Source organism: Sapajus apella, unplaced genomic scaffold (assembly GCF_009761245.1).
Source record: "Sapajus apella isolate SASKATOON/1434 unplaced genomic scaffold, GSC_monkey_1.0 scaffold23, whole genome shotgun sequence".
In the NCBI taxonomy this organism is placed as follows: domain Eukaryota; kingdom Metazoa; phylum Chordata; class Mammalia; order Primates; family Cebidae; genus Sapajus; species Sapajus apella.
Window position 1 is genome coordinate 4,324,065 of NW_022436963.1, and position 25,470 is coordinate 4,349,534.

Below are 25,470 nucleotides of genomic sequence, written 5' to 3' on the forward strand. Positions count from 1 at the left end.
CAGGCCTGAGAATGGACCCCTCCATAGTGGGCAAGTCCCACCATCCTGTTCAAGCCTGGGTTGACTGAGGAGCCATACAGCTATGATTTTTTTTTCTTGAGATAGGGTTTCACTCCCATTGCCCAGGCTGGAGTGGTGCAGTGGTATGATCACAGCTCACTGCAGCCTCGACTTCTTGGGCTCAGGTGATCCTCCCACTTCAGCCTCTGGAGTAGCGGGGACTACAGGCATGTGTCATCACACCCGGCTAATTTTTGTACTTTTTGCAGAGACAGGGTTTTGCTGTGTTGTTCAGGCTGGTCTTGAACTCCTGGGCTCAAGCCATCTGCTGGCCTCAGCCTCCCAAAGTGCTGGGATTATAGGTGTGAGCCACTGCCCCGGGTCCACATAGCTTTAAGACAGTCATCCTGAGGTCAGTTTCCAATCTATGAAATGGGGAGAAGAATCCTGCCAGGCAACGGATGTGAAAAGGCATCCTCGTTATGGTTTCTGGTCCTCCTGAAATGCCTCCAGGACAACAGCTCCAGGTAGCAGCCACGTGAGCAGGCTGGGAGGCAGGAGTCGCCTCCCCTCAACCCATAGGCAGGGAGGCCACCCTTGCAGGCAAAAGCAAGGTGGACTCTGCCTTCTCCCCATTTCACGTCACCCTGTCCCTCCTGTCCCTACCTGGCGCTCCCTCCCCTTTCAGGGTAGAAGCCGTGCTCCGTGGTGAGGTGTGCACCACCTGTGCTGGCCTGGGGCCCCTCCCCTTCCACCTATCCAACAGCATCTCCTTCCATCATCTTCCCTGAACTTGGCAGTGTCCTGGCTCTCGGCCTGGATGCATGCTGTTCCCACCACCTGGTGTCCTTGCCCTCCTTTTCCACTTGGCTAACTTCTCTCCATTTTTCAAATCTCAGCCCCCACAACATTACCTCCAGGAAGCCTTCCCTGCCACCCCCAGGCTTCCCGGTCATCTCCATGCCTCCAGCTGGGCTCCCGCAGCACCCGGTTATTTTCTGGGTGGCAGTTATCACCACAGGCCTTGTGTCTGCCATGGTGTCCAATGTGCCCGTAGCACTCGACCCAGGGCCTGCCCCAAGCTGGAAAGCACCTGCTGGATGGCAGTGAAGAGCATGGGCCTATTTCCAACTGTTCACACAGAACACCTGCCCTGCAGGTGCCGGCAGGGCCAGAAAATCAACTGTGATGCCCCTGCCGTGGCACAAATTCAGCAGCCAGTCCAGGAGGTCATGTCCCAGAGGGGTGAGCTTGGGGTGGGCACTCCCCTCTCATCCCTGTATGTCAGGGCTAGCCCCACAGCAAACCCCCCTGAGCTGCTCTCATCTCACACAGCCCTGGCCTGAGCCCCCCAGAAAAGCCTTTACAAAACAACTCTGCCTGAGACCCCTATCTGCTAAGGAGGCTCAATGGGGAGGCAGCAATGCAGGGAGGAGCGTTTTTGTATGTTGGGCAAGCCTACTGCTGGTGACCCCTCCCACCAGCCTGTACTTTGACCTTTCTAGAAAGATCCATCCAGCAAATACCCTCTTCTAGCTCAAGAGCTGGGAAAGGACATTTCCCTGATGATCTGGTGTTTTGTTTTAGCGAGCAAATGAACTGTTTCTGCTTTACCTTAGCTTCCAGGAAGCTCACAGCAAAGCCTTGTCCTCAATCACTGCTGCAGCTTCCCCTGCCCTGATGTCCCTGAGCTCACTCTCCTTCGGCTTGGCTCTTTTATCCTTATACTCATAGATTTTGATTTTATTCTCTTTATGCTTTGTAAGCGACAGGCTCATATCCTTTTTTCAGAAGTAGGTGGGATAATAGTAATTTTTTTTTATTTCTCCGAGACAAGGTCTTGCTCTGTTGTCCAGGCTGGAATGTAGGGGCATGATCACGGCTCACTGCAGCCACGACCTCCCAGGCTCAAACAACTCTCCAACCTCAGTCTCCTAAGTAGCTGGGACTACAGGTGTGTGCCACCGTGCCAGCTAATTTTTGTGTTTTTTTGTAGAGATGGTGTTTCGTCATGTTGCCCAGGCTGGTCTCAAACTCTTCGACTTAATTGAACTTCCTGCCTTGGCCTCCCAAAGTGCTGGGATTACGAATGTGGGCCACTGCATGCGGCCATAAACTTTTTAAAGTATACGTTGCCTGTTCAGGAATTGGTGGAATCTTTGGGTTGCCTAACCCTGGGGCAGGAACAGGACAGGAGACCCTCCACAGCACAGGATTTAGAGTTGGGACCCAGATCAGCTCCATCAGACTAGAGGTTCCTGGGAACAGGCCCTGTTTCCCTGCTGCACCTGGGGCCTCGCCTGTGTCTCCTTCAAAGACCCAGCGCTCCCTTACAAGACAATAACAGACAGGCCTGCCCTTCAGCACAGGTGTGAAAGTCAAATTGTGTAAAATAGGACCAAAGCTGACTTAATCCCATTGCAGAGTGGTCCAAAAGCTCACTGAGAAAGTCTAGGAACTGGACTAGAAAGAATTCCAACCTAGTTCACTCTTCTGTCAAAACTGGTCTTCACAGTCCAAGCGACCATGAAGCAGACTGAACCTCTGCTTCTGGAGAACGCTCCCAGCACTGGGCCCCTAGCTGGGGGCTGGAGTGACATCTTAAATGGGTGGTTTGAGCTCAGTTTCCTTGTTTGTAAAACAAAGGGGCTGGACTGAAAGCTCAGCATGGGCCTCCCAGCCACTGGCCCTTGAGAGCTGACAGTGGAAGCTTCTAGTTCCACGATGCTAAGGTTCAGGGTACAACGCTGAGGCCCTGGGATTTGGCCACATGGAACCAGAGACACCCACTTCCTGGGCTCACAACACCTTTCTTTATTTGTAATGAGTGAGACTGTTTCTCCTATGGTGGTCCAGGCCCCAGAGGCGGCCCTACAGTTGCAGGGGCAGCCAAATGTACAGAGTGAACACAGTTCCTTCCATCAGAATTACAGCTCCACAGACCAGCAGGAGATCTCCACCCCCGGGGGCCCCTCCTGGTAATCCAGCTTGCGCTTTCTGAAATGGAAAGACAGACAGACAGACAGATATGCAGGTGGTCAGCAAATCACAGGTGTGGTGGGAAAAGAGGCAGACAGCTGGGGACAGAAATGGAGGGTAGGGAGTCCTGGGTCCCTCTAAAATTCCCTCCAGCATAGGCCAAGGCCCAGTCACCTGGAGCGTTACCCTAGAGAAGCCAGTATGTGAGGTCTCCAGTGTCTAGGGCTCTGGGAGTTCAGGGTGTGGACAGGGAGAGGTTCCCAGTGTCCCCAACCAACCCCAGGGATCTCAGGGCCCATGTGTTTTCTGTGGCTCTGAGATGGCCATTCATCTTCTGTGGTGACACTGAAAGCTGGCTTAGACATGTCTAAAGGATCAACCTTCACCGGACTATGTCTAGTTCCTGGACAAGGACAGAAAGAGGGACCCTGCAGCACCAGGCTCCCGGCCCCCCAGTCCCCACCCCACGCCAGCCAGGCTCAGCGGCCTGGTTGTGCCGGGTCACCTGGTGGCAGAGTGGTCAGTGTCCTGAACCCTGAGCATGCGTCTGCTGTCATCTGATGGTGCTGGAGACCCCCAGAGCACCTCCTGGTAAAACTGGCCTGAGATACAAAGGGTGGGTCAGTAAGGGATAGAGACAGAAGGAGCCTGGGAGACATGCACAGGGGAAGGGTGCTGTCTATTCCCAGACACAGCTGGTTTTCGAGGAAGGCCTGGGCCCCGGCAATGGGCACAGTACCAAGGGTCCCGCCAACGTGGCTGGAGAAGCGGTCAGTGTCACGCAGAAAAATCCGGAGCCCCTCCCCAGGGCCATCCCAGGCCAACAGGCCAATGGTCACTTTGTCTGGGTCGCTGAGCAGCAGGAAACCTGTCTTGTCCATGGTCATCTTCAGGCTGTGGGAAGACCCAGAATCTTGAGCAGGAAGGCAGAGACATGTGCATGGAACCCCAGTAGTCGGGGTGGGGAGTGGGCTGGGGTTCCCCTCTCGTCCAGGAAGTCATGGAGTGGCCTTAGGTGGGAAGGCCCTTAAATCTTCTGGATTTCAGTTTCCTCACTGGTAAAATAGGACCAAAGCTGACTTAATGATGTCTGGTTTCCCCAGCACTTTGTTTTTCCCTTTTTGCGGGGACAGAGTCTCTGTCGCCCAGGCTGCAGTGCAGCGGTGTGATCTCAGCTCACTGCAGCCTCTGCCTCCTTGGCTGAAGTGATCCTTCTACCTCTACCTCCCAAGTAGCTGGGACTGCAGGTACGCGCCACCATCCCCAGCTAATTTTTTTATTTTTAAGAGAGAGAGGTTTCATCATGTTGCCCAGCCTGTTCTCAAACTCCTGAGTTCAAGCCATCTGCCCGCCTCAGCCTCCCAAGGTGCTGGGATTACAGGTTCGAGCCACCAAGACTGCCTGGTTTTCTTAAATTCGGTTTCTCATAAATAAGTTTTATATGATTGAAGGAGTTTCTCTGATGCGTCCACTCCATCCCTTTTGTTCTGTGGCTGGTCCATTCTCTTTGGATGACTGGTGTTTAATCACGTGTTTAACGTCTAAAGGGTAGGCCTCTTCTCATTCTGTCTCCTCATAATACAAAAATTAGCTGGGCGTGGTGGCGGGCGCCTGTAATCCCAGCTACTGGGAGGCTGAGGCAGGAGAATCACTTGAACCCAGGAGGTGGAGGTCACAGTGAACCGAGATTGCGCCACGGCACTTCAGCCCTGGCAACAGAGTGAGACTCCATTTCAAAAAAAAAAAAAAAAGATGTGGCCTATTTTTCTTTCTTTCTTCCTTTTTGAGACAGAGTCTCACCCTGTCGCCAGGCTGGAGTGCAATGACGCGATCTCGGCTCACTGCAACCTCTGCCTCCCAGGTTCAAGCGATTCTCCTGCCTCAGACTGTAGCTGGGACGACAGGCGCACGTCACCACATCCAGCTAATTTTTGTATTTTTAGTAGAGACGGGGTTTTACCATGTTGGCCAGGATGGTAACGATCTTTGACCACATGATCCCAAAGTGTTGGGATTATAGGTGTGAGCCACTGTGCTGGTCCTAATTTTTGTATTTTTAATAGAGACATGGTTTCACCATGCGGGCCAGGCTGGTCTCAAAACTGCTGACTTTAGGTGATCTGCACACCTCAGCCTCCCAAAGTGCTGGGATTACAGGCAGGAGCTGCTGTGCCCGAGCCATTTTTCTTTATTTATGTCTTCTGTAGCTCATGAAATCTGGACTTTCTCTCCCTACAATTAATAGGAATTTACTTCTATTTCATTTTCTAGGCATAAAAATGCTATTGGTTTTGGTGAATCTACCAGATAACAAGAAATTTTAGATCTTCTCTCTTTTTTGGAGACAGGGTCTCACTCTGTTGCCCAGGCTGGAGTGCAGTGGCATTATCTCAGCTCACTGCAACCTTCGTCTCCCAGGTTCAAGCGATTCTCAGCATCCTGAGTAGGATTACAGGTGCCCGCCGCCACACCTGGCTAGTTTTCGTATTTTTAGTAGAGATGGAGTTTCACTATGTTGGCTAGGCTAGTCTCAAACTCCTGGCCTCAAATGACCCACCTGCCTCGGCCTCCCAGAGTGTTGGGATTACTCTTGTGTTGAGTGGTGTGATGGCATGAGTCACTGTGTCTGGCCAACTTTGAGATCTTTTTTTATCTTTATCTTTTTTTTTTTAAGACAGAGTCGCGCTCCGTCGCCCAGGCTGGAGTGCAGTGGCGCGATCTCAGCTCACAGCAAGCTCCGCCTACCAGGTACAAACAATTCTCCTGTCGGCCTCCCAAGTAGCTGGGATTACAGCAGCATGTCGCCACACCTGGCTAATTTTTTATATTCTAGTTCCAGACTCTGGTCTTCAACCTCTGAGCTCAGGCAATCCGCCTGCTTCTGCCTCCTAAAGTACTAGGATTACAAGTGTGAGCCACCGCACCCAGCCTAGATCTTTTATGAAATGGGAAGGTTTGTGGGTGAGCCCTTGGATTAGCCAGGTGTGAACCATCTGTCAAGTGCAAAGGAGTCCCCAAGGAGGGCTGGGTGAGTCGGGCTGGACAAGGTTCACCATACTTGGAAGACGGTGAGCTATGGCTCACCCTTTCCAAGGCTGGGGGTTCAGAGGGCACTGCCCACAGAAGATCAGGGCCTCAGCCCTTCCCTGAGGCCCCTCATGATCTGCAAAGCTGGAGGGCTGTCCCTCGAAGTCCACTGTGAAGCAGCAAGCTGCGCCACCCAGAAGAGGTGAGCTTCTGCCTTAATTATTCACCAGCTGCTCAGTATTTGAGGTCACTGACTTGTATCTCCTTAGCAGAGCTCCAAGGATATGCTAAGAGAATGCTGGTAACCTCCCCTGTCAGCCGTGCTCTCCAGCTTCTCATTATTGTCATCAGAATGTCACAGTCACTACAGAGACAGCGCTGTCCTGTGGGGTGCCTAGGGCACCTTATCATCTGGTGGTAAAGTGCTCCCAAATACACACTCTCATTGGGTTCTCCCCCAGCCTTCTGACTCTGGGCCAGGATGACTAGTCCTGGTTATCAGTGAGGGAACTGAGGCTCAGAGGGACTAAGCTGCCTGCCCAGGCAGATTAGCAGATTAGCAGATTAGCAGATTAGCAGCAGAGCTAGCTCCAAACCATACTGTCTCCTGCACGGGATAGTGACCTGGATTGTGCCCTCCGGAGCTGCAGGGGCATACAGCAGGGCTCTCTGCTCTTTGCCTCTCCTGTGAGTGTAGCCACTCCATTCACAGGTACATGGCCTCGGGCCACCTGCTAGTACCATCATCAGCCACTGTAGCCTGAAAGGTCAACCCTTGCCCTCGCCCCAGCCTGGGCCTTACCCGGGCATCACTGAGAACAGCGTCTCCTTCCACTCGTATGCAGAACTTTTTCGGTTCCGAGTCACCACCACTTGTTTAGGGGATGCGTGAACCCGTACTGGAGGGTTCTTGAAGGTCACTTCGATCCATGAGAACCCAGCCTTCTCCATCTGGGACTGGCCAGTCACCTCAACCCCTGGGAGGACCAGACCAGAGAGGTCAAAGCTGGGCTCCAGCCAGGGCTGACACCCTCCCTGTCCTCCCTGATCACACCCCCTGGAGTTCTGCAGCAGCTCCTCAGCAGGGGCGCCCATCCTCAGCATTCTTCCACACGAGGGGCTGGCTCCCACAATCGCCTCTCATCCTGTGGTGTCTATGGCTTTGGAGGGGCCCCTAAATCCTTGGTGATGGCCACCCTCAGATAAGGCCTTTGAGAATTGACTTGTCTCCAGTCAATAAGCCTTCAGAACACCCCGCGGAGCGCCTGGCCCTGAGCTAGATGCCTCTGCCAAGGGTGACATGGACAATCAGTGTTCCCTGCCCTCAGGACAGACACTCTTGGGCCTGACTGAGGAAGTGGGAAGCCACATGCATCTGGAAAGAATGAGAAAGCCCTGGATGTCGCTTGGTTTTGAGTGGGGCAGGGCGGTGTGTCCCCATGTCTGGTCCAGGATTGAAGGGGTGGGGCCCAGCCAGCAGCCCTGTCTCTTGCTGCCATTCCCCTCATCCACACCTTCTAGGGTCCCATCTTTCAGGGCTCTGTACTCTGTGGGTACTAACTTCTCCATCTGGAGCATCCTCACGCTAGTCTCTGTGCACTGCCAGGGCCCTGCGTGTGCGACCATAGACAGCTCCCCTGACCCTCGCCTCACCCTGGCTCCTCCTCTAGGCTCCACCGCCACATGGCTGCCACATTTATCTGTGCCCAGGCCACTCACACCTGCACACAGTGTACCCAGTGGAAGGTCCCTGGGGTGGCTGTGTGAGTGTGCACTGTGCCAGGGCTTGGAGGCAGGACCATGCTAAATCTGGGGGCCTGCGTGAGGCCAGGCCTGTGCACGCTGTGTGTCTCTGTGGGCAGGTGGTGGGTGTGTGCCAGTAGTGTCTGGGTCTCTCTGGCTGTGCCCCTCTCACCTTGCTCAGGGTCTGAGAGCAGGTTCACTGGTCCCTGGAGGTGTCTGGGGTCCACACAGAGCCGCTCCACGCTCTGCCCGGGCAGTGGCAGGATGGCGGAAGGAGCCTGTATGAAGGCTGGGACAGCCGGGGCACGGCTCCTGGAGCAGGGAGGGCAGGCTGGGGGCAAGAATGGGGAAGGGGGCCGAGGGGAGCTGAAAACTTACCTGGGGTTTGGGCTGTCACAGATGTTTCTAAAAGAAGAGAAAGTCTGGGTTAAGGCAGCCCTTCCTGGGGAGTAGGAGGCTGAGGGAGGGAGCAGGGACTAGGTGTGGCTGGGTTCCCGATGAGAAACTCCCCTCCCGGGAGCCCCCTGCTAGGACAGGGCCTCTGGCCCTGGGGGCACCTTTGGTTTCGATATTCATGACACCAGACACAGCTGAATCAGGATTTGAAGGGGCTGGTGGAGCTGAAGCGGGTATCAGTGCAGGAACAACCGGAAACAGAAAGGGGGAAGGAAGGCAGTCAGGAGGCCAGAAACCAGCAGCACTGCCACCCACCGTGTCACCAAGCTCCAGCACCCCCATCCTGCCACACATACACTCCACCTAGAACAGCCTTTGCGGCGGGAGATTTTCAAACAGAAGAGCATGCTGTCAGGGATAGGTCCAGCCTAGCTCTGTGGCTGTGTTTGAGTGCAGATTTGGGGATCAGAAACAGTTCAAGGGACCCCTGTTGGCTTTCTGGACAGAGGAAGCCCTCCCTTCCTAGAAGGTTTCCTCATGAGTCAGCCTCTAGTCTAGTGGATCCTACTCAGTCAATATAAAGGACAGGTGAGGCCGGGCGCGGTGGCTCAAGCCTGTAATCCCAGCACTTTGGGAGGCCGAGGCGGGTAGATCACGAGGTCAAGAGATCGAGACCACCCTGGTCAACATGGTGAAACCCCGTCTCTACTAAAAATACAAAACATTAGCTGGGCATGGTGGCGCGTGCCTGTAATCCCAGCTACTCAGGAGGCTGGGGCAGGAGAATTGCCTGAACCCAGGAGGCGGAGGTTGCGGTGAGCCGAGATCGCGCCATTGCACTCCAGCCTGGGTAACAAGAGTGAAACTCCGTCTCAAAAAAAAAAGGACAGGTGAAGTCCTGCCTTGGGGAGGAGAGGCACTGGAAGAGGGGCCTTCAGAGGGAGGGAGCTGGCAAGGACTGCTCCAAAGAGCGCCGTGACAAGCACTCTTGGCCAGTCCCTGGCCCTCTTGGGGCCTAGGGTCCCCTCTGAACAAGGAGTGTGGGAGAGGCTGCTCCATCACCGCCCGTGGTCTGACAGCAGAAGGAGCCGGGCGGGCGAGCTCACACCTGCGGAGATGAGATGCTGAGGATAGGCAGGGGCGGCTGTAGAGAGCTGGGAAGGTGAGGACAGCCTCCTTAGGAAATGCATCCCACCCCAGCCCCAGGACGCGATTCCAGGCTGAACTGACGCACAGTGACTTCACATCATGCCCTCGGCAGGCAGCCATCCCTGGCCTGGCCCTGTGGTTCGTGCTTTACCTCACCCCCTCTATGGGCAGGCTCAGGGACCACCTTGGGAAAACCGAGGCCCTCACAGGGCTGGAAGGCAGCTTACACAAGGCCAGAAGGCGGAAGGGGTGGAAAGCTGCAAGGTCAGAAGCAGCAGGAGGTCCTGGCAATCCAAGTTTCCTGAAGCCGAAACCCCCAGTTCCGAAATTTGTCGGGAATCCAGAAAGTCCAGCTTTGGAGAAGTTGACAGATGCAGTCTTGTCTCAGGTGGTGTGTAGGTCCTCATAGTCAGGGCTTGAGATCCACCCAGGAGTGGTGTGGAGGTCCCCCCTCCCCACACCCGGCCAACTCAGGGAGCCTCTCCCCTGACAGCGGGAGATAATCAATGCTGGAACAATAACGGCCCCCCTCGAACTCCTCCCCAGGGATGTCATGCCTCCCCCCGGCAGCACCCCTCAAACTACCTTGTCCACTCGATCCTCTTGCTGAAGGATGGAAATACCCTGTGTGGCGCCATACTAATCAGATACAACTGAACTGAAGTCCCAGGGCAGACACCAGCCAGAGGAGCTGGGCAAGGCACTCCCCTCCACAGCCAGGACCCAGCCAATCTGTCAATCCCCCCTCCCCTCCCTCCTTCTTTGTCACCTGTTTGTGGTGTTTTTGCCCTTCGGCCTCCCTGGACATGATGTTTGAAGAAAGCATGACCTGGAAAACAGTGGGACCTGGGTTTGCCTCTTGTACCCACCTTCCTGTGGCTCCGCCTGGATGGGGACTGTGTTCCTAGTGCTGGGGCCAGGGCCTGAGGGGCAACCAATATTCCAATGCACAGGTGACTAAATGCACCAGCGTGCTGGGTCACACTATGCTGCCTCCTGGCAGCAGGGCTGGAGAGGCCTGGGTGAACCTGGCCCTGGCCAGCAACCTCACAGGGCTGGTGCCCGAACCCTGTGTTAGCAGACCACCACCCAGCACAGCCTTGAGGATGTTAGTTGCTTACCTGGGTGGACATTCCTGGATCTACTATCTGCATGGGAGACAGAGAGAGCAAGAATATTACTGTTTCTAGTTTCTGGATGAGAGAGAAAGAGCAAGAGAGTGAGAGTGAGTCAGCTAGGGAGAAGAAAGAGGGAGGAGGAGAGGAGAGGAAAAGGGGGGAGGGGGAGGGGGAGGGGAGGGAAGAGGAGGAGAAGGGAAGGGAGAGGAAGGAAGGGGAGGAGAGAGGAAGGGAGGGGGAGGGGAGAGGAAGGGAGGGGAGGGGAGGGGGAGGGGACAGGAAGGGAAGGGTGGGGGAAGGGAAGGGGGAGGGGAAGGGGGAGGGGGGAGGGAAGGGGGAGGGCGAGGGACGGGGAGGAGGAGGGACTGTCAGGGTGGTTTTCATCAATCTAAAGCACGTATGTTTAATCTTGCTACCCAATCCTGGGAGATAGGAGACGTGGCCTCACTTTCCTCATCAGTGACCAGGCTGAATCTCCCAGGGGGAGTCTGTGGGGGGCATGGTTGGGGTCTTGGTCAGGATGCAGGGAAAGGTGGGGGAAAATGCTGGGTTTGAACTCTGACACCTGGGAAGCTGAGATCCCAACCCCACACCCACCGCCTTCCACTGGCTTCTCAGCAACTTGTGACTGTTCTTGGTCTTCAGGTTTGGTGACTACCATAGATGTGAGAGGCGTGACAAAGCTGTAGGCAAGTGACAAGTTCAGCGCTCGGGTCTGCAGGACCTGCCGTTCAGCATCAGACGCGGAGACACTGCAGGTTGAGGACATCAGAGATCAGGAGGTCCACGAATTCGGGAACAGATTTTCCATCCAGCCCCTTCTGGGGAGATCCCTCTGGGAGAATCTGGAGCTATACCAAGACCCCGCTCTCATCATGCTTAGGCACAGTCCCATGCCACCTGTGCCTGCCTCCTAGCGACAGGTCTAGGGAGGTGCTGATACACTCACCTTCCCTCCAGCAGCTGCTGGATAGTCAGATACGCCCAGAGCCTCTCCATGAAGTTGTGGAATATATATTTAGGGCTCTGGAACTCCGCCTCCTGCTCTGCCACACTGGACTCCGTTTGGAAAGTGACGTTCTGCATAGTCTGGAAAAAGGGGCCCAGCCAGGGCAGGAGTAGTGAGGGCCTGACATCTGCACCGGGCCTGGCACTTCTGAGCTCTTCCGTGATTGGAGCTGGGGCAGGTCCCGTGCACGGACTGTGAGGACTGCATTTCCTTTGAGTAGAGTGGGGGTGAGGAGGGGGCTTAGGGGTGCAAGGGGCTCAGTCACAGAGCACACAGGGATGAGAAGGAGATAAGGTAGCCCAGGTGCAACGAGGCAGGCATAGAGCCAGGACTCAGATCAGTTAAACCTCTGGGAGAAAGGGATGGGAAGCCCAGGCCAGTGTAGAAACAGCAGCAGGAAGGACTTGCAAGTGCAGTGTAGAGCAGGAAGGGTCCCTAGCTACAGCTGGCCCTTACCCCAAAGGTGGGGGAAAGGAACAAAGAAGGAAGGACCTTCCCAGGATCAGAGGCAGAGTTGAGAATGGAACTCAGGAGTCATGACTCTGGGTCTGGGGCCCCATCCACTCCAATGGCTGTCCCTGCCCAAGCTGGCCCCTCTGCTGGGGCGGGCCACTGTGGGATGGTGGCAGGGAATCGTACACCCAAGCTCTGTGTGAACCTGCTCCTCCTCCCCCAGGGAGGGGCCTGTGGTCTCAGCCTACCCAGCTCGCTGCCTGGAAGATGGGCTCCTAGGGCAGAGGAATCCCAGGCCTCTCCCACCAGATCTCCCAGAGTGGCCAAGAGACCTTTTCACAATGTGGATCAGACCCCATGTGGATCAGATATGCCCAGAGCCTCTACTCCCACTGGAAACAGCCCGTCTCTCACCCAGGGCCTGGCTGGCTGCCCAAAGCTCTGGCACACATAGGCTACCTGCATGAATTTTGCCCCATCCACACATACAGCTCCAATTTAATTGATATTTTTCCTTAAATAAACTTTAAATAGGCCAACAATTTTTACTTGGCTTTATCCCAGGCAATAACACTCATGAAATTTTAGGTCTGAGGTTCAGGTCATATTTTTCAGAATACACATTAAAATAACTAAATAATTACTGAAACAAAGCCATGTCTGTGAACTCCCCTGAGTCACCTTGGGTACTGCACTTTGGGGGGCCCAGGCCTCCAAGCTCAATCAGCTGCTTACATGTATGGAGTGCTTACACTGGACCAGACAGCAATCCCACAGTGACTTTAGGAGGGGGCATGTGACGTATTCCCATGTTTACACAGGAGGAAACTGAGGCACATGGAGGTTAAGTGACGTCCCCATATCTCCCATCTGGGAGGTGGCAGAGCTGGGTTGGAAGCCAGGTAGGTTGGCCATGTGGCCTGTACCAACAGTCATGACACTTGGCTACTTGTCCTGAGACAAGGCCATGGGCCCCCATCACCCACTGCTATTCTCTTCACATACACTGCCCTCATGCCACAGGGGCCTAACGTGTTCCTCCATTGCCCATCTGGATTCTGCCCACTTTTCCCAGCTATCCCTTAGTCTCTGCTGGGCCTCCTCCAGGAAGCCCTCCCTGATCCCGAGGCCAGGCTGGGGCTCCTAGTGCTGCTCTCCTGAGTCCGGAGTTAGATCCCAGCCTGTAGCTCCCTGTTTGTGTGATGATATGTCTTTGGGCCGTCTCTCCCATGAGGGCACGGAGGGGTCGGCCTCATTCACCGCTGCACCCCCAGGGCCTGAAGAAGGCCCCGCTGCAGAGCTGTGCTCAGTTTCTCTCTGTGGAATGACAGGGGGGTCCCTGGAAGGAAACAGGGAAGGCTGGGCAAGGACAGGGCACTACGTGGCAAGCTGGGCTCTTGGCCCAGTTGCAGCGGGGCCCAGGGCAAGTTGCCTGCCCTGCCTGGAGCTCAGTCTGCTCATCTGTGAAATGGAAGCGGCCCTCCCTGCCTGACTGCAACCTGAGAGGGTTGGTACAAGGACAGGAGGGGATGACAATAGGAAGGAATCCCTGTCCTCACCTGTGCTTGCAGATAACACAGACCAGCTGCCGAGTGCCTGTATGTGCTGGGCACAACACGGGTGGTCTCATGAGAATCACTCCATTGTCCCATTGAATCCCTGGCATGCCCCTGTGTCATCCACAGGCAGCGGAGGGGAAAGCTGCAGGCTGGGGGCCCCCTGAGGCAAGCTGGAGCTGGGCAGGTCTGGGATTTGAACACAGCTCTTCCAGCTGCAAAGGCGGAGGCTGCTCTTCCACTCCAGGGTGGCTTTGGCCATACTCACCAGGTGCCCACTGACTTTTGCTGTGAGCACATCAGGCCCCTGGTCCCGGAGCTTCCCAGCCACCACCATCTCCGAGCCCTTGAAGAGGAACCGGAAGTTGTCCTGAGTGACCTCCTCCACAGCGTTGCTCGGGTACTCGAAGGTCACCGCTGTCAGCAGTGGATTGGCCACTTCCTGGTAGAAGTCCTGCAGGGTTGGGAGTGTCACAAAGGCAGGGCTGGGTCTGCCCACTTCTCTGTGAAGCCCACCTCGGGCACGCTGGCACCTGGAGCTGCAGGGCGGAGTCCGAGTCCTCATAGATGCGCCGGGCCAGGCCACCGGAGTCCAGCGCCAGCTTCTCCAGGAAGGCATAGCTGACATCGAAGCCAAAGCCCAGGCAGAACAGGCTGTACCGGCCACTTACAGCTTCTCGAACGTTCTTCTGGATGTTCCTGGGGTTGGTCTCCCCTGGACCCAGGGGTTTGGGATGAGGGTGAGAGAACCGTGATTTGCTCAGTGAATATTTCTGGAACCTCAGAGTTGGGGGGCCTCAGTGACCCCCGCTCCCTGCCCAGATCCCACAGCAAGCCCAGGTGCAGCCCCAGCCGCCTCCCCTGTGCAGCGTGTCTTGGAGTCACTGGCAGGGCCCTCACCCACGGTGGGGTCGCCGTCCGTGAGCAGGATGATGAGCGAGACACTCCGGGAAGGCAGCTGCTCCTCGCGGTTGCTGCGGTCCAGCAGCTGTACAGCCATCAGCACCGCATCATTGATGTTGGTACCTGAGGAGCACACAGTCTCAAGGTGGCCTCCAGACAGGAGCCCTGAAGCCCCCACCCTGCAGGGCCCCAGAGGCACTCACCTCCCAGGGCGTGGATGCCCGCAGCGAAGCTCCTGGCCTTGTTCACATTCTCTGCTGAGGCTGGCACCAGCGATGGGCTCCACTGGGTTGCTTCTGAACTGAAGGTGATGAGGTTGAACTGGTCTCTGGGGCTGAGGTCATCCAGGATCTTGATTAGGGCTTCCTGGGTCTGGTTAGGCAGAGGAGACATGTGGGTGGTGCTGAAGGGCTCCCTGAGGGCTCGCATCCCTAGACTCCTGTCTCAGGGGTGGGGTCATGGTATCTGCTCTGGGAACAGGGGTTGCCTTAGGCTCTGGCCAACCTTGGCTCCTGAGAGCCACCCACCCCATGCCACCAAAAGATGGAGGAAAGGGGCTGCCTGCCAGACCACAGCTGATGGCGTGAGGGGTCTGGGAGTTTTCAGGGCCCTGCCCTGGCCCACAGGACGTACCTGCTGGATTTTCCTGCCACTCATGGAGCCGCTCTGGTCAATGACAAAGACCACATTCTTGGGCATTGCGGTTAGGCCCTTGGGGGCAAAGTAGTGTACAAAGTAGCCATTCTCGATCTGTGGTCAGAGGGAGACCCACCCAGGCCATCAGAGTACAGTTGTGCCCTATCCCCATGCAGCCCCCTTATCCCAAATTCTCGGGTTTCTGTGCTCTATTCCATCCCACTGCTAACCTCCCCAAGACCTTGCCCTCTTTCAGGGTTCAGATCAACCCTTTTCTTGCAGAAGCCTTCCCTACTCATGTGTAGCCCACTAGAACTCTCCCTACAGCTTTTCCTCCATTTTAGTATCTCAGATGGCCTATACTAAAAAGTTCAGACATCATAAACTGGATAACCATCAAGAGGGAAGGCTTCAAAAACATGGTGTAAAAGGAAGTTTAGTAATGGCAGAAATGGCCAGGTGTGGGTATCACGCCTGTAATTCCATCACTTTGGGAGGCTGAGGTGGGACAATCACTTGAGACCAGGAATTTAAGACCCGCCTGGGCAACCTTGCCTCTACTGAAAAAAAAACTAGCTAGGTGTGGTGGTGCATGCTTGTAATCCCAGCTACTAGTGAGGCTGAGGCAGGAGGATCATTTGAACGCAGGAGTTTAAAGGTGCAACGAGCCATGATCACATCAAATAATAATAATAACAATGCCAGAAACGAGTGTGAAAGAAACTACTGCAAATGTGCGCAAAACTGAGTTGTGAGCCTCCTAGCAGCAGAGGCAAAGAGGGAAACCCCACAGGGCAGCTCTTCTCAGAGACAAAACTTTTCTGCATGGGAAAGGGAACAGTTTCAGGGACAATACAACTAAACCACGTCTTCTGTCTGTGCTGGTCCCTGGTGCACACTGCTAAGTAAGGGTGCTTCTTTTCCTCTTCTAAAATACCCAAGTTCAGGCCCTTGCGGGTGGACAGACTTCCAGGCTGCTTTGCTTTTGCCTGGAGTCCACCCACCTGAATGGAGCCCCCAGAGTCGGCTCGGTCCACATCATAGCGGATGATGAGGTCGCCGTCCAGGACTGTTTCCTGCTGCTCTGGCGACTTTTGCTGCTGGGAGAGCGTTGGCTTGAACTGGATGTGAGCCTGGAGGAATAATCCGGGCTGAAGTTGGGAGCAACAGCAAATCCAGGCCAACACCACCCTCTACCCCTGTATAATGGGAAATCAGAATTCCAGGAAGCAGCATTGGGTCCATATTCCAGGGCACTTTCTCTCAGGCTGAGTTATTGATGGGCCACTTTCACACAGTGGGGCAGTGGAGGCGGGGGTGTGATGAGCGCCCTGTTCCTGGAGCTGCACAAGCAGAGGCTGTTCCAGGATGTGTGCAATCTGGCCATCTCCTCCTCTCCACCTGACCCCAGGACCCTCACATCAGTCTATTCTCCAGCCCCTTCCCAGACAGGTCTCAGGGCTCGTATATATAGAGAAGGCTCATAGTCTTCTCTAGGCTTTGCCCTCCCCATCTGCCAAATGACAGTAAGGACGCAGAGATCTTAGGAGCCTCTCCAGCTCACAGCATCTGCCTATGCTGCTCTCCGGAAATCCAGGTTCATAGGACTGGTCTGAAGGCAGGGCCCTTGGTACCCTCACCTGCTGACCACGACAGGCCCACCTTGGTCTTATTCTGCGAGGTGATGAGGGCATCTACCAGCTTGTTGGTCATGAAGGAGCTCTCTGTCTCCAGGAAGCTGATGCCCTGGGGCTCAAAGATGTGAATGTCCATCTGGAGGTAAGATGTGGGTCCTTGGATCAGCCTGGGCTGAGGCTCACAGGAGGCCCAGGGGCAAATAGGGGCTGCCCTCAGCAGGGCAAGGGTCACTCAGGAGACCTCCCGGAAGAGGCAGCAGCAGGTACCTGCAGGTGCTTGACCAGCTGCTGGGGCCGCACTTTTAGCAGCAGCTCGTACACCCCCAGACGCCGTTTGAGCAGCTCCTCATAGACCAGCTCGAAGGTGATCTTGGCATTGGGAGCCACACTGACTGACACCTGGAACTGCTCCATGTTTCTCCCAGCGGCCCTGCGGGAGGAGGGTATCAGGCCTGCCCCTCCAGGACAGGTGGGTCAGGCTGGTGGAGGTGGGAGCAAGACTAAGGGGACAAAGACAGGGTGGCCTCCATCTAGACCCTCCCCGCTGAAGCGGCCCCCTTGCCAGCTCACTTGACAAGGCCAGCACTCCTTCCCCTGGCCACTGCTCTGCTGTACTGCGCCTGGGCTTTGTCCTTCTCCTTGATGATCCCTGGGTAGGTCACGCCGTCGATGATCCTGGGGGCAGAAGGGTGGGAGTTGTTGAGAGCCTCGTGGGAGGGGCCCACTCCACTCTTACCTCCTCCAGAGAGCATTTCTAGACTCAGTGTACCTCTTGACACAGTGACTCCCATGTGCCTGAGCCCAGTGGCATTTATTATGCACCTGTTAGATACAAGATTCTGCAGGGCACTCTGCAAAGTGCAACAGGCCTCTAGCTCCCTGAGGTGTGCACAGTAACAGTAAGCATTCATTTTATAGAAGAGATGAAGGGGAGGCTGCAGAGGGGTAGGCCCCAGCTAAATCCTGCCTTCTCTCCACCTGTCCAGTCTGGCCCAAGCTGGACCTCATTCCAACCTGCCCCTTCTACTTCACAGGTCGTTCCAGGGGAACCAGTTCATCACCAGCAAGAGCTGTCTGAGTCGCAATTGTTTCCAGCCCTATGTGCAGTTGTATAGGGCCAGGACTGAGGAGGAAGGAGATGCAGGGCTGGAGGCTCTGAGCCCTTTCCCCCTTCAGCGGCCTCCCTCCTCCCTCCCACAAAGGGCAGGCACCCCGCAGGGAGGCTGGTATATCCGGAAGGAGGTTTTGGACAACTGGTAGACGGGACTCTTGGGTGTGTGGACACACTCCTAGCAGCTGTCTTTTGGGTGCTGAGAAAGAATGGTCCAAGCCATTTCTCAGGGAGAAAAATGACTTCTTCAGAGCCTCCTATGGGGTTAGCAGGGATGTGCCTAGTCGACTTCGCCTGCTCCATCTGGGGGTGGTATGAAAGTACGAGTGTGTGGCAGTGGGCAGGACGGGGAGCAGCCAGGATGTCAGGACTGCCTGACCTTCCTGGTTATAATTTAACTCTGGCCCCAGGTGGGGCCAGTGAGTGGGCAGTGGGGCTCCTCCTCCTGGGTGGGCAGTGCTTGATCCTTCCAGATGCCAGGTCAGGGAGCAGGAAACCCTGCTCTCTGCTCCCATGACTCATGCAGCAACAGGATCTGGGTCCAGAGAAGTTAAGTGACAAGTCTTGGGCTCTCAGCAGATGCCATGGGCCTAGACCTGGCAACTGCTGGCCCTGGCACTCATGTTGAAACCCGTGGGGCTTGTGCTGCAAGCTGGGCAGCATAGGCCTGGGCTCTGGGTTAGGAAAAGCAGGGGCTTCTGTGGAGTGGGGGGATGTGTAGGGCCCAAGGGAAAAGACCAGCCCCCACTGCAGTTTTCCAGAGGCCCCAGTGTGGGACCGCACATGAGAGACCCTCCTTTGCCCCGCCACTGCCCCCTCTGTTTCTGGGAAGAGTCTTACCCCTGTCCTAAATCACAGCTTTTCCTGGTGCCAAGGGATAGCCAGCATCCTGGTGCATTTAGCAAATATTGCAAAACTGAGTTGGGAAGGGTAGGGGAGGGCGGCAGAGGGCAAGGTGAGGACCATCACAGTCTCACAGCGTTCAGAGAAACCCCAGGCGTTTCTCATGCAGGCTGAGCAAAAATGCCCTCTGCAGGATCCCAGCTTGGGGCGTAACTAGGAAAATCCTCCTCAAGCCATTCTCTGCTGTGGGGAAGCCATGGGGCTGGAATGTTTTCTGTACTTTGAGCCGGAATCTGCATTTTGGTGACTCCCACTTGCCTGGCCTGGCTTCAGGAGGCCTCAAGTCTGTGCTCCTCAAAGGCGAAGTCACAAAGACGCTGTGGTTCTCTGCCTGCCACCTGGGCAGCACTTAGGGATGATGAATGGCAGGATGAAAGGATGGGGGCAGCTCAAAGAATAAGTCCCTTGGCAAGCCCACGTTCCCTGTGTGGCCCCCAGGTACAGGGTGTACTCCTGAAGATGTACACCCTGGCATGCCTCCCTTCAGGAAGAGGGCCTGCTGGCACAGAGCTGATGGAGCGATAGCACTGGGGGGCGTGTGGGGGGGAGGGGAAAGGCACCTACATGGAGAAGTTGGTGATGAAGGCTTTCTTGGGCAGCTCCATCTGGAAGGTAGCCTCCTTCACAGTATCGGCCCTGTTGACAACTCGGCTGGTGACGACTGTGTGGGCAAACCGGGAAGAGACCCTGGAGTCCACGGTGAGGCTGTAGATGTCAATATCATTCTGGACCAGCAAAGGAGAAGGGGGTTGCAGGGTTTCAATGCCACCTCGGGGTGACACTCTTCAAGAGTTGGCCCCAACTCTGGCTTCAGACCAAAGCCTGGTTCCCAACCCATCTGAGCCACACTGACCAGGCCTCAGGCTGAATACAGTGAGGCATCTCATATGTGAACATTTGTCTCAGATAAGATGTAGCAGTGTGCTTCATTCCCTACCTATGGCACCACAGGGCAGGGGCCATGTCCTTCTTGATCTATGGGGGCCCAGAGCACTCCTTGGAGAAGAACAAGGGGGTGGGGCTGGTGAAGGCGGAGCCCATGTCTAGGAGAGGCATCACACTTAGCCTTTGGGCAGGGGTGAGGGCCCTGGTGGGGTCAGGAGGCTTTGCATGCTGACTTAGCTTTGCCCAGAGAAAGGGCAGTGACCAGGTCCTTTGATTTCTGGAGACTCTGGCCTCTTGGCAATAGGGAAGCTCCCACCAGTCTCCTACCAGGAAGCCCTGGCAGCTGGGAGAATTCAGAGGTAGACTAGAGTTGAGTCTGTAAGAGTTGGGAATCTTCCTCCTTGCCCCGCAGTAGACCCTCCCCAACTCACCCCCCTTCCACAGGGCACTCCCCTGACATGTGCCATTTGCTCAAGGCCTCTGTTCCCCGAGGAAGGACACACGGGCACCTCTTAACCTGCTTGTGTGTGCCACGCTCATGCACACCGACTGGTTGGCTGCATGCAGCTGCCCGAACACAGTTTGGCACAGAGGTGCCAAGTGGCTTGTTTATGTGCTTGGGTATTTGCTCTGGGACAGGTACTGTCCTAAGCACTTTACAGATACAATGGGTTTGGTTTTTACAACTGCCACCCTCTGAATAGTTTCTACTATTACCCTATTTTACAGATGAGGAAATAGACATAGACAGCATAAATCACTCCCTGGAGGTTAGTTACTAGAAAGCGGTAGAGCCAGGCTTGTAAAACTGTATTTCCTCATTCGCAAAATGGAAATGATTGGATCATGCCCTCTATTAGGTAGGAGAATACCCATAAGACCACTGGGGTAGTGCCTGGCGGGAGCTCTGCACCATTTTCTTGCAAACACACTGATGCACGCGCACTTGTGCTGACACGCTCGCACATGCGAAGGCTCTCCCCCACTTCCCAGGCATGCTCTCATCCCCCAGCTCACGCCACACCCGTGGACACTGGCTACCTGTTGGGCAGTGGTGGTCTGGTGGACGGCCAGCAGTGAAAGCAGGACCAGCACTTTGCTGCAGGTATAGACAGTCCCTGAGGGCTTCATCGTGGCTCCAGTGTCTGCTAGGCGGCTTCTGAACTTGAGAGCAAGTGGGGAATTGATTAATAGGGGTTGCTTGTTTGCAACCCCACCCACGGGGTGGCAGGTTCTGGGAAATTGGGATCTACAAGCCAAAAAACCACAGTGTCCTCAGATAAGCAAATGACGAATATCCTGTGGACCTTGGCTGGGGACAGGAATATATACTGAAAAAAGGTAGGCTCAGGTTGGAGTGGGGGTACTGTGCCCCTTCTGCAAGGTACAAAACTCTTCCAGGCACCAGGACCCTTCACACCAGGCATTCCAACAAGCTCCATAGGGTGGTGGGGGGCGGGAATCGACAGTGAAGATGCCAGTCTGCTCTCCATAAGTCCAGCCTGGAGGGGGGAAACGGGGATGGCAGGGAAGACTAGGGCTACAGAGCTACCATAGCGGCTTCCTGGAGGAAGGTGGCCTTGGCCACCAGGTGAGTGTGACTGGCTGATGGAAGGGCCCAAAGGCATTGGGTAATTCTGGGAGGTGTCTGCGTGGGGAAAGATCTAGAGTCAGGATAGATACGCCTTATTTCTGAAGTGAGAGGTGCTGGGCACAGGGCACCTCCTTCTCTCTCCTGGGGTCCCAGGCTGCTGTTTGAGTGCCGTGAACTTAGCCAGGGCTTTAGGCTCAACCCAAGCAAGGCCCCCAAAACAATGGCGATTAGGCAATACAACAGTCATAAAGCCGCCACATCCTGTGGCACAGAGGTCTCCAGGCGGGAAGTTTATTGACAGGAGACCATGGAACAGAGGACAGAGCTGACAGTGCCAGTAGCTCCTGAGGGGTGACTGGGGTGGTGGCTGGTGGAGCGGAGAGAGCCCAGGAATTGCAGGTTGAGAGAGGGCAGAATGCCGTTTTCATGAGGCAGAGCTGCAGCCAGACCCAGGGGAGCGCTGCGCAAGGGCCTGGGTTAGGTCCTGGGCTTATTAAAGTTGAAGCACTCTGCTCGTTGTGAAGTTCGATCGAGTGAGTACATATTACGTGCTCTGGGTGCTGCTGGAGCTCATGTTCCCTGGTGGCTCTGGGGAGTCTGTGGCCATAGATGGGTAAACATGAGTCACAAATGTGGTCAGGTGCCAAGTCCTGGATAAGGGAAGGACAGCTCCGTGACACCAGCCCTGAGGGGGCCAGCTGCCTTAGGGACCTATGGGGGGCCTTGGGGCAGCCAGAGGCTGGGGAGGTTTTTCTCCACCAGCCCTGTCTCCATTAGAGGCAGCAGCAGGCCTGGAGCAGGGTGTCACAGACTGGAGCTATTTCTACAGCTGTAAAGAAGACGCTCCCCTTCCTTAGCATGACTGGCCAGAAGCCTCTCTGCACACGTCTCTACTGCTCACCCTTTCGGCTCTGGATATGACTGGGACAGGGGAACATACCCCTTTCAGTGTCTGGGGGACGAGCCTCCCCATGGGGTCCAGCAAGTAGGACCAGGCCCTTCCTCACTGCAGGTCTGCTCCCTTGGGGCACAGAGGATGGGGCTAGCCTAGACCCAGAGCTATATAAGGAGGCCAGGCTGGCCGGGACTGTGGGAAAGGCTCTGGGCAGCTGGTTCCCCTGGTGTTGGGACAGGGGGGCATCCCCAGCAGGCCGCTGCCCTGAGCTAGACACCACAAGCCCAGGCTCTGCCAGTCTATCTCCGAAAGGAGACACTGTCAGCCTGTCCATGGTCTTGCCATCACAATGGGACAGGCCTCTGTGTCTTTTGAATCTGGCAGTTCCAGGCACATGGGACAGAGGACTGGAGAGGGAAGGGTTCCGCAGGCTGAGAATCTGGTGTTCCCATGCCGCAGGTAGCCTGGTTGGAGCAGAACATGAGAGGCTTACCCTGCTGTTTAGAAGAGACAATGGCTCAGGAAACTTGACTGCCAGAGAGGAATCTCAATCTGGCTTTGTCTTGGAGGGGACAAAAGCTGGCAAGGAGGCAGTGTGAACAAAAGTGCAAGGAGAGGGGTTTTGAGGTCCCTAGGAGCCGCAGAGCCTGGGGGTCCTTGGAGGCTTCTCAGCAGTTCTGTGGAAGGCAGAGGGAGAGGTGGTCCCTGAGCCCCTACCCACTTCACTCTGAGCAGTGTCACCATGGCCTGCTTTATGGAATAGGCTCCAGCTCAACTCCCCTGTGGTATAAAAGGGGAAATTGAGGCTCCGAACAATCTGGTCTGAAGTCACAGGTCAGCACCGGGTCTCCATGTCCAAGGCAGCATGTGCAGCGGCCATAACAGCACCTGTGCTATCCCCTAGGAGCCTCCCAAATGAACATGTTCCATGATCCCACCCTGTCCTCCCCCTCAATAGTGGCCACACCCAGGGATCAACCAACACCTTCCAACTGCTGGGGCCACTTGTGCATCCTCTTTATTGGGGCTTCAAGGTGCTGGTGAAGAGCCCTTGGCTGAAGGGCCAGGACTGTGGGGGAGGGTGGCAGCCCCAGAGATGGCAGGGGAAAGGTGTTCTGGCATAAAAAAGAGTTCCGGGGAAAGGCTGCTGTTTTGGAGCATTTGGGCAGCAAGGGGAGTGGCATGCACTTCTCAGCCGAAGACACTCTTGGCGGGTCCGGCTTTGGGCTTCTCAAAGACAGTCTCGGTGCCTGTGCGGGTGCGGCTGAACACCGATGGGGCGGCCGAGCCAGCTTGCTCTGTGGGAAGGAGGTACAGTCAGAGGCCAGCCTGGCTTCCTTGGTGGGAAGGCCCCTTATGATGGGAGCACCCTTTCCTAAGCCCAGGAATGCTGGATTCTCAGAAAAGGATCCTTGACTGCCTCCCCCAACCAATACACACTTGCACCCCCAGCCCAGCCCCAGCCAGTTTGAGGACACTCACCACACTCCCGCATGACCTGGTAGGTCTTGGACTTGATTTCCTGGTTCTTGGTCAGGTTTCCTCGGGCCCCCTTCAGGTCCTCCTCCTTCACAGGGGGGCGCTTCTTCTTGATGGGGGCTTCCTGAGCACCAGCCTTGGAGATCCAAGAGCCTCATCTTACTACCTGAGGCCTCAAGGTGGGGACCCCTACCTCTGTGCCTTGGCCAAGACCCCTCTTCTCTGCTCACTAAACCCAAGCCTATTCGAGCCTCCACTCCTCTTCCAGAGAAAGCCTTCCCAACTATGCTCCACCTGCCACGAGTCTCCCAGCCATCTTGGTCTGACTTGCCCCTGTGCCCTTTCCCCATAGCCCAGGAGCTTCTGGGAGCAGTGGCTGCTGTAGCCACACACTGGTGTGTCTATCTGTTCGGCTAAGCTCAGGGCTGGGCACAGTGGGGAATGGCGAAGGAGACTAGCTCTGAGGGTGAGCAATACAGGGAATTTGGTTAGTTCCAAAACCTGCTGAGTGGCAAGGTATCCCTCAAGGATTGCCCCTCTCCCAGAAAAGCACCAGTATTTACTGTGTGCCTTTGGGAGTGAAAATGGGGTAGAAGGACTAGATGCCCAAGAGTTACAGTCTAAAGTGGGCACCCACCCACAGAGCGGGCAACAGGAACAACCCCTCTCTCTTGGCAGACTGGTCTGTCCCTCCAGGGTGGAGGACACCCAGGCTCAGTGTTTACCCTACCCCTTAACCCCAGGCGCCTATGAATCTGAGAGCTTCCTTCCTACGCCTGGTTGCAGGTGCAGGGATTCCCTCCCTCAGCCTGGGCCAGGCTCCTAAGAGCAACACACTGTACCCCTGTACAGGATGCACCCAGCTGTGTCCCTACAGCCTCCTGTGCGCACACAAACAGCTTCCTGTTTATGTATACCATACATATACAGAGACAAACCTGTGTGTAGCTACAGAGTGCATAGCTACAGGGGCCGTAGCTACAAAGTCACAAAGCTGTACACACTGAGCTACATTAACAGTGTGCATGTGCGCACACGCGCGCACGCACACACACACACACACACACGAAGAGATCTAAGCCCCCCCATTTCTCTTCACTCTTCCTAACAAACCATGGAATACCACCAAAGCCACATAGAAAAGTGTTTCCTCAGGGAGGGTCCTCCCTGAGCTCCCATCTCCCAGGGCTGCAGAGCCTCCAGTTCATGCTTGGGGCTCAGCTCATGACAAAGCTGCCAGAGCTGAAAGTGTCCAGGACTCCACCTCCACTCCCTCTGGCATCAACACAGCCCCGTGCTGGGCCCTCCTACCTGGGACATGGTGGATGTTGTATAAGCGCTGCGTCTCCGAAGGCACCTCTCTGGTAAAGCAGCAGCCGCTGGAAAAGATCTGAGTGGAGCCCAGCCTTCTGGAACTTATATAGCCTGCTTGCTTGTCCGGGAGAGTCACTGCCCCTCCTCTGACAGGCTCCCTGATGATTCAGGTCCGCAGGGTTGCTGGCTTCAGAGTTTATTCTTGGAGATGAGAGGGACTCCGAGTACTGCTGTCTGGGGGCTGCAGCCCTGGGGAAAGCAAATGGCTGCAGAGACCCTGTGCCCTCTGGGACAGCTGCTTGATTTGCTGTGGGGAGGTGCTGGCACTGGTGAACTTGCTGTGTGTTTACGGATGTGGGTCCTGGAATGTGTGACATCTGAATTGTTCCTCTGCAAGCGCTCATCCCAGTGTGTGGTGGGTGTGGGGTGTCCCTGAGGAAACAGAAGGCCCTAGCCAGCCCTAGGTTGGACTGCTTCAAGCTTGTTTTTCTTTCTCTTCCATCTCTTCCCCTGGATTCCAGTGGAAAGAGATTTTCCATGCCTGCATGGTGGCAGAGCAGGAGCTTCCCGTGCCGGTTACATTTGCTCACAGTGAGCTCACTGGGCCCTCACAGCAAACTCAGAGAGAGGGGCTACCACAGGTTCGCAGGTGGAGAAACTGAGGCCAAGGGCAGCCTGGGGAG

The 25,470-nt window shown here is 55.7% G+C and overlaps 2 protein-coding genes across 11 annotated transcripts; both read right to left on the minus strand.

The window, feature by feature from the left end:
- Positions 1 to 2,790: 2,790 nt before the first annotated feature.
- On the minus strand, positions 2,791 to 20,778 carry ITIH4 (inter-alpha-trypsin inhibitor heavy chain 4). 10 transcript variants are annotated; one of them, XM_032290175.1, is made up of 24 exons: positions 20,544 to 20,778; positions 19,185 to 19,345; positions 17,177 to 17,281; positions 16,874 to 17,036; positions 16,632 to 16,742; positions 15,974 to 16,102; positions 14,967 to 15,083; positions 14,537 to 14,705; positions 14,331 to 14,456; positions 13,964 to 14,145; positions 13,699 to 13,884; positions 11,362 to 11,501; positions 11,010 to 11,164; positions 10,416 to 10,487; positions 10,064 to 10,123; positions 9,880 to 9,918; positions 9,522 to 9,647; positions 8,307 to 8,369; positions 8,128 to 8,154; positions 7,922 to 8,038; positions 6,809 to 6,983; positions 3,719 to 3,873; positions 3,485 to 3,581; positions 2,791 to 2,997 (listed from the first exon to the last, which is right to left on the minus strand). In XM_032290175.1, the coding sequence occupies exons 1-24, from the start codon at positions 20,634 to 20,636 to the stop codon at positions 2,928 to 2,930; spliced, it is 2,838 nt and encodes a 945-aa protein (XP_032146066.1). In that variant the 5' UTR covers positions 20,637 to 20,778; the 3' UTR covers positions 2,791 to 2,927. The 10 variants fall into 10 exon arrangements, with proteins under 10 accessions (XP_032146066.1, XP_032146067.1, XP_032146070.1 ...); XM_032290176.1 differs by having other exon boundaries at positions 20,547 to 20,776; XM_032290179.1 differs by having other exon boundaries at positions 10,416 to 10,442; positions 20,544 to 20,763.
- A 567-nt stretch (positions 20,779 to 21,345) lies between these two features.
- On the minus strand, positions 21,346 to 25,305 carry MUSTN1 (musculoskeletal, embryonic nuclear protein 1). The gene is made up of 3 exons (XM_032290189.1): positions 24,785 to 25,305; positions 23,477 to 23,609; positions 21,346 to 23,292 (listed from the first exon to the last, which is right to left on the minus strand). Exons 1-3 carry the CDS (start codon positions 24,791 to 24,793, stop codon positions 23,186 to 23,188), a joined length of 249 nt encoding a protein of 82 aa, XP_032146080.1. The 5' UTR covers positions 24,794 to 25,305; the 3' UTR covers positions 21,346 to 23,185.
- Positions 25,306 to 25,470: the final 165 nt, after the last annotated feature.

Excerpts from the sequence above, each read along its gene's own strand:
- ITIH4 (XM_032290175.1), bottom strand. The coding sequence starts at position 20,636 with ATGAAGCCCTCAGGGACTGTCTATACCTGCAGCAAAGTGCTGGTCCTG. Across the intron at positions 9,648-9,879 it reads AAGAGGATCGAGTGGACAAG|CTGGACTTTCTGGATTCCCG; the intron begins GTAGTTTGAGGG and ends ACTTCTCCAAAG. Across the intron at positions 8,155-8,306 it reads CATGAATATCGAAACCAAAG|AAACATCTGTGACAGCCCAA; the intron begins GTGCCCCCAGGG and ends CTCTTCTTTTAG.
- MUSTN1 (XM_032290189.1), bottom strand. Across the intron at positions 23,293-23,476 it reads CCAGGTCATGCGGGAGTGTG|AGCAAGCTGGCTCGGCCGCC; the intron begins GTGAGTGTCCTC and ends TCCTTCCCACAG.